General features: G+C 31.6%; 1 protein-coding gene across 1 annotated transcript; it reads left to right on the forward strand.

Annotated features, from left to right (window-relative positions):
- Nucleotides 1-5,559: 5,559 nt before the first annotated feature.
- Nucleotides 5,560-7,565, forward strand: LOC114714290 (WRKY transcription factor 71-like). Its single transcript, XM_028899019.1, has 3 exons — nt 5,560-6,019; nt 6,273-6,416; nt 6,791-7,565. The coding sequence occupies exons 1-3, from the start codon at nt 5,616-5,618 to the stop codon at nt 7,248-7,250; spliced, it is 1,008 nt and encodes a 335-aa protein (XP_028754852.1). The 5' UTR covers nt 5,560-5,615; the 3' UTR covers nt 7,251-7,565.
- The last annotated feature ends 519 nt before the right edge of the window (nt 7,566-8,084 follow it).

The following is an 8,084-nucleotide window of genomic DNA, read 5'->3' on the forward strand; positions in this document are numbered from 1 at the left end:
AATAAATATAAAAAACAAAGTGGATTGAATTTTATATTTAGAGCCAAATTAAAAGTCAAATAAACTCACGGAGGTAGTATTATGGAATAATAAAGTATCCGCGCATGCATGACAAATCCGCTGATTAATTTTTTATTTTAATTATTGAAGTGATTAGTGTGTTGAAAAATGTTTCTTTTTTTTTTTTTTACCAGCGTTTCTTTTCTTATTAGCACAAGCGTATTGTTTGAGTTGTATATATAAGCTTGTGACTTTGCTCGAAGGTTAAAGGATGAGATTAAATCCAAAGTAACTTCAATATATATAATGTTTAAATAATTTATAATATTAAATTATATTATTCGTGTCCGAATTATTTGTGCTTGCCAATTGCCATGCGGCGCGATCTCTTTAATTTATAATGCATTTTATATTCTTATTCATTTGAATATAGATGTACTCAAAAGTGTGAGGCTCACGGATGTCAGTAATTCCGTAGGTACAACAGGGTCAAATAAAAACATTTGAAGGGCGAAAAATATCTTCCATATCATAATACCATTATGGGGGGGGGTTGCAGGAGCTATGGCCTCCCAAGTTTTCCTTTTTTTTTTTTTTTTTTTCCCTTTGTATACGCTCTTGATCATATAAAATTTCTTAGGGAAAACCATATTGAAGGTACCTATACTTTCTCTCAATTTTTAATTTGGTACCTATGTTTTTTTTCCTTTTAATTAAACATTTATTTTATTTTATCTTTTTAGCAACATTAGCTCTTATAACTTTATTCTATTGATATTTTTAGTCTCTACATAAGGATTAATGATGTTAATAAAGCAAAATTAAAGATTTAGTTAAGAACAAAAAACACATTGGTACCAAATTGAAAATTGAAAAAAAGTATAAGTACCTCCAATATGGTTTTCCCAATTTCTTAAAAAAAGTGCATTTTTAAATGTATTTTTCAAATTTAAATTGGAAAAATTGCATATAAATAGGTTATGACTTATGAATTCGTATATATATACCGTGATATTCACTTAGCAAAATTTTAATTGAGAAATGATTAATTAAAAAAAAAATGCCATGATTCTATATAATATATATGGACAAGATTGCAGAATGATTAAAGTTACATTGAATATCCATGTTGCTTGACATTAGTGCCACGAAATATATATTCAAAGCTCCGATATGTCAATTTACTCCATAATGCCAAAAGAACTGACTATTTTTTTAAAAAAAATTATTGAAAATTGTGGTTGTAAGGACTGGTAATCGGCTTCGTTTTTCATGCATTTATTGATAGACCAAACGTCAAACCTCTCTTCCACAACTTGCCTAAAGTCAACACTAATCGGATTCATATTATATATATATATATATATATAATATTTAGAGAGAAAGAGAGAGGGATTCGTCGTTCTCTACATTCTGGTCTGTTCTTTGCTCTTTTTAGACCTCTCCTTAGTTTTCTTCAAGTCTACTTAAAACCATAAGGGTTTTAGTCAAGAGCTTAATTATTCTTAGTGTCTTTTTCATCATATTTTTTTCACTATATTTTTATGTGTCTCCAGACTCTAGATATAATCAAGAAACCCATATAGCCTCTCTCGACTCTATATTTAATTTTTTTTTCCTGTAAATCAACATTCATATCATTATAAAATATAAAATCAATAATAAAGCTACGTTATTGTTCATTTTTCTAATATATAAGGTTTCGTATACCCTATATCCATTTTACAAGACTCTATCTCCCTCTCTCAAATAAGAGATAAATTATAAAGAGGTTATATATATATATATATATATATATATTCTGATCTTTATTATAAGGCACGTTTTAGAGGAAATATATTGTCCTCATTATATGTCACAAAATGAGATATTATTACATTTTTTTTTCAGATTACTCCATTTAAAATCTCATTAACTAATTGCACTTTTCATAACTTCTTGAACGTAATTCATGGTATATTTAGCACGGGTAAATTTAAAATTTTGTTTTTAATCTTTAGACTAAATTAATGATTTAACTATCTCTTTTTTATTTCTATAATAACAAGGATCGGGGGAATATATGTGCATGGTCAAATGTAGAAATTTCAATCACGCGTATCAAAAGAACTTTGTCGGTAACAAAAATCATATCTCAATATTTCTATATAGCCGTTGCGTCCAAAAATCCCTATAGATGGAACGAATTAATGTGGCAGCTTTCACAGGTGGATTTTCTGTGAAATACATATCCCTTGTGTACGTTTGTTCTTCTTGCTTGCCCCTATGGAAACAAATTAAAAACACATGCTGCTTTATATATATAATTTCATTGCCTTTAATTTGCGTGAAGCATCTTACCTACTGAAAGCCTTTAAAGGTTTATCATTTAGTCTGAACAAATCAAAACTTCAAATTGGAATAAAATTATTGTCGTGATGCAATTATTTTCTTCTCAAGCTCAACTAATTCCACCAAATGACTTGGCCCGACAAGATATGCTTCTTACTTTATATTATATGTGTAAAACAAAACCATCCCTTGACCAAAAACCAAAAAGTATCATTTGAAAGCATATATGTTTCTTGGAGGAGAAGATCTGTATGATATATATATATATATATATAATTATCAACAAAATAATATCTTTTATCAAAAAGTTAAATTTTCGAAAATTAGTATCTATATACACCTTTGTAAAACATATATTAAACGCAAATGTGTTTAACTTCATTTCTGTACACAAGATCAAAAAAAATAATAATATACTCCCTTTGATAATTATAATATAAAAATAATTTATAGAATATAAAGTAAATATATTAGAAAAATTTTGTCATAATTTACATAAAATATGTTTATAAGTCCTTATAATTGTGATTCCAAACAAAATCTAAGTGTAAATTTCATTTTATTTTATATTTTATATTTATTTTTTAAAAATAATTTATTTGACGCAAAAATTATGTTATAATTAACCAATTTATTTAATTTTATTAATTAGGTCACATTAATTAAATAATTTTTACATTAACATGTGTCTGATGTACACACACGTTTCAATATATCGTACTACGGGCCAAAGCAAAAGGTCAATCGTATATGCTGACGTAGGCTACGCATCAGGAAGTCCAAGCCGTAGAGGCGCTGTGGCACGTGCTTCTCATAAGTCGGCGACGGTCAAATGCCGGTGCCACATGGGACACGTGTCGGCTTCTCACCTGTCCAACCCAAACTCCCCAGGCCAGAAAGTTTGAATCATTGACTCCCGCTGCCCCCATCACGCCCCACTCATGCCGCGTGGTGAGAACGCCAAGCGTGAGGTATTCCCTCCCACCCAAAATACAAGACGCCTTTGAGAAAAGATAATTTTTGTTCATATGTTACTTAAAGAATTATTAATTACAAATTTTTAATTTCATTTTTATTATTTGTGGTTTATGTTGGCTATCAAGAAAGAAGAGAGATTTAAATAGATGCAAATGTTAAAACAAAATTTTCAATTTAAAACAAATTCAATGAGTTATTCACCTTTTTTTTTTTGTTTTAGGGGGTGTTTGGGAAACCCAAAACCATGGTTTCAGAAACACTTTTCCGCAAAACGAGGTAATCTCCTCCACATATTTACTTCGTAATCCGTAAAAGCACTTCTGAAACTATGGTTTGGTTTCTATCCAAACACCCCCTTAGTAAAAGGATTAAAAAGGACTTACATTTTTATGAATTATTTTTAAGGCACCTGATTTTTTTTTTCAGCAAGCCAACTGAATATTTAAGGAGCGTAAAATTAATTTAATTTAAGATAACAATAATGGTAACCTGTGCATGTTTCTAGAAACAAGAGATAGAAGTATCACCGGGGAAAAAAAGCAAAAGAAACAAGAGGTAGAAATCTAAACAGAGAGAGAGAGGTCAACATGTGCTTTCTTTGACTCTTCTTCCAATCCACAGTTATAAAATGCTGGTCTTATTTGTAAAGTTTAATGGAGAAGAAGAAAAACTTTAAATTGTATCAACTTTTCATTAAAATATACTTTTCTTGTTTTATTTACAAAACATTTTTAGTATATTTCACACAGAACAAGAAAAATAAAGTGAATATAATAATAAATTAAATAAGGGGTAAAATTGTACATTTATACAAAAAATTTCTCCTAATACCTTATAAATAGAACCAAAAAAATATCTTCTTTCTGCCCTATAACTAGAAGTAGAGGAGTAACAATTTTTTAAACTTTATTCTAATTAATATATACACTTTTAAAAAAGATGATTACCTGCACTATAATAAATAGAGAACAAAATAATATATTCATACTAAAAAATTAATAAATGACTTATAAATAAGATTAAAAAAATTTTCTCTTTTTATTAGGATTATAGGACCAAAGGAGTAAAGAATAGAAACGTATAGACCAGTGGGATAAACGCGGATTGTACTATTTTAGTTGGGTTTCTCAAAAGTTGTAATTAAGTCATCTTTGGATTCTACTACTCTACTTTTTGCATATATAAACACACAAAACAAAACCGCTGTTGTATTTTAATATTCAATTCTTCAAAGGGCTTTACCAAACAAGAGAAAATAATGTTCTCCCACGAGACTCCAAATCGAATATTTTAAACAGCTAACTAAATGTTACGTTTCTTCAGAAGTATTCATTCACAGTTATATGGTTAATTAATTAAGTCTTCACAGAGGACTAGTAAACTCTATGGGTATGGAAAAGCGTTTTTTCAGTTTTAGTTATACCTCCCCCTTTCCCCACATTTTATAATTCATGCATCAAAAAGAATTATTTTTAGGTCGTTATAAAAAATTATGTCCCTTTCAAGAGAAATCTAATCTCTCAATTGACACAAACTGATAAGTAATTAACACAAACGGAGTACATAAATATACAGACATCCTTACCCTACACAATAATATGTGTGTACTGACTGAATTTCGGATGTTCAAAGGTTTGTTTTAAAGATCCTGTCAATATATATATATATGAACATGGGGTACTTGAAAAAATTATGTTATATATAGTTGATATATAATCAAACTCTACATGTTCATTTATAAACGTAATGTATCAAAATAATTTACAAACTTGTACATCTCTTGACCAGAATTCTGAAGTCATATATATATATAGACACACACATATATATGTAATCTTATTACTTTTGATCAAGTGGGAGCCTTGATGGACATTTTAATTGAGAGGTTTTATTAATTGTTTTGGGGTGCAGTCTTTTAATTATGATTGAAAGGCGTCCAAATTAAAACAGAATAACTTAGTAAAAACAAAATATGATAGTATAATGTATAAAAAATAAAATAAAATATGATAGGTCAGTCTCCTTAATTGAAGTAGCAAATGAAGTGGAAAATGTCTCCCTGTGAGAAAGCACATTTTATCAGCCATCTGACTGGAAGTGGAAGGTAATTTGTCAACCTCCTTTTTTTTAAAAAGCAGCATTACCCTCTCTCTCTTCTTTCTGCGTTCAAACTTCAAACCCAAAGATCCTTTTCTATTTCATTTATATATATATACCAAACAAACTTGAAAGATACGGCTTACTCTTATCTTCCTCATCTTCTCCTCTCTCTCTTATTCTCCTTCTTCTGCTTCTTCAACTTCTTGATGTCTGATGAGCTTAAGGAACTATACGACCAAGGCCGATCCACCATGTATTCATCATCCTCCTATGATTCGCAAGCTTTCGATCCTTCCTCTTACATGAGCTTAACTGAGTGTCTGCAAATTGGAGCCATGGACTACAATTCACTTGCAACTTCTTTTGGTCTGTCTGAGGTATTGATTCCATCATCTGCTGAACAAGAAGGTAAGAACACTCAGAAGCTATCATCAGAAGAGGTAGATTGTGGTACCGCCGGCGCCGGCGCCGAAACTCCACCAATCACCCAGAACTCATCTCTCTCTTCCTTCTCTTCTGAACCTGGGGTTGAAGAAGATTCAAGCAAAAACACTGCGGACGATCATAACCAAGCCAAACCAGAAGAGGAAGCAGAAAGATCTAAGAAAGGGTAAGTTTCTTCTTCTTCTCCTCCTCCTCCCTAGAAACACTCTGTATATACTGGATTTGACCAAATGTTGGGAATCGTTAATGATTAATACTAGTCTGAAATAATCGGTGTCTATGTGTAACGGAAGGACCGGTGACGTTTTAGACTGAAACTAGAGCTTGATATTTTGATTTAACTTGCAAGGAGAAAATTATTGGTGCAAGTGGAATAGATGGAATTGATGACGGTTTGTGTTTGGATTTGTGATAATCAGAAAGAAAGGAAAGAAGAAAGGAGAGAAGAAAGAGAAGGAACCAAGGTTTGCTTTCATGACCAAGAGTGAAGTTGATCAGCTTGAAGATGGATACCGCTGGAGGAAATATGGCCAGAAAGCTGTAAAAAATAGCCCTTACCCAAGGTACACACTTTGTTTTAATTTTCTGCACCAAATCTTACTGAAATGCCTAGTATCATCCAAAAAAAAAAGTGGATTGAATCCATGGAAAATCAAGTAATGGAAACTAGATCAGATTCAGAAACAGATCATGTATATATGTTAATTGGTGTACAACTTTGAACCTAATTTGGTTCGTAACCATATAATTAGCAACCAAGAACTTGATACGGAATAATAATCCAGAACAAATGTGAACTGGGAATCACAGCCGAAAGTTAAACCTAGGCATTCACACTATAAAAAGACAGAATCTAGCAAAAATGTTTAACACATGCAAAAAAGAACGAAGATTTAGGTATAATTTGGTTGAAGTTTGTTTTTACATATTATTGCAGGAGTTACTACAGATGCACGACACAGAAGTGCACAGTGAAGAAACGAGTGGAGAGGTCGTTTGAGGATCCAACAACTGTTATAACAACGTACGAAGGTCAGCACAACCATCCTGTCCCCACTTCTCTGAGAGGAAGTTATAATTCTGCGGCTTTGTTCACACCTTCTTCTTCTTCATCATCATCGTCTTCCTCGCAGTCCCCTTCCATTCTCTCTCATCTCATGTTCCCAAACTTGCCATCGCCTCACGACTTGCTTCTTCTCCATGGAAGCTCCAGTATAAATAACAGTCCTCTTTATTACTCTCACAACTATGCTAATAATCCTAATAATTCTGTTCATCATCAGTATCGTCATCTTCATCATCATTATCAGCTTCCAGTTCCTGATCAGCATGACAATGGCCTCCTCCAAGACTTGATCCCTTCTTCTATGTTCTTCAAACAAGAACCTCGAGAATGAGTAGTCTCTGATGATCTCTCTTGCACTTTTGTTGTATATAAATATATAATTATGGTCGTGGTGGATGTCTAGTTCCATATATATTTAGCTATAGAGATATATCTATCTGACTTAATGATCAAAAACCTACTTGGAATGCTTTATTTCGAGGCGGGTCTAGCTTGATGATAATGATCAGAATCATGAGGTAGTTGCTAGCTAGCTAGAAAGAGACCTATATCTAATATTGTATGAATATGATTGATGAGCCTATCATTTAGGATTTACATCTTTAATTCTATGAAGAGCGTAATGTCAATTCACTGATTATTGAAACATACGCAAGTGTTATTTATGGTTCGATTCTTGTTAGTGATTTTGCAGTGCATCTACTTTAGTCTAGCTAGCTAGCTAGTAGTTATAGTCTTTGGAAGTTTCTGACTGATACATTAATCTGAACCACAAAAATTGCTGTTTTTTGCCCCTTTTTTCAAAAGTGCAACACTCCTAATAATGGATGCTTATTTTTTTGTCTATGAGAAAGATATAATCTAATTTTGATTGTTATCCTATATATTGAGGTTCAGAGTTGGGAAAACAGACCGAATCCATTGGACCTTCCGGTTTAAATCTGTTTAAATTAAAAGCTGGATTTGTAATTTGGAATCTTCAAAAGAAATTTGGACGTAAAAAAGATCAGTTCTATAGGGCTTGAAAATAAAAAGGCCAGCCCTGTAAGGCTGCGAGCCGACCTATTTAAGTCCTCCAAAATTAATTTTTTTTTCTTGATCCTAATATAGTTCCTAACATTTTACACATTGTTCTTTTTTAAGTTTTACTTTCAGTCTTTCACTA

Source organism: Neltuma alba, unplaced genomic scaffold (genome assembly GCF_004799145.2).
Source record: "Neltuma alba isolate B1F8T4 unplaced genomic scaffold, ASM479914v2 tig00011497_pilon, whole genome shotgun sequence".
Lineage (NCBI taxonomy): Eukaryota > Viridiplantae > Streptophyta > Magnoliopsida > Fabales > Fabaceae > Neltuma > Neltuma alba.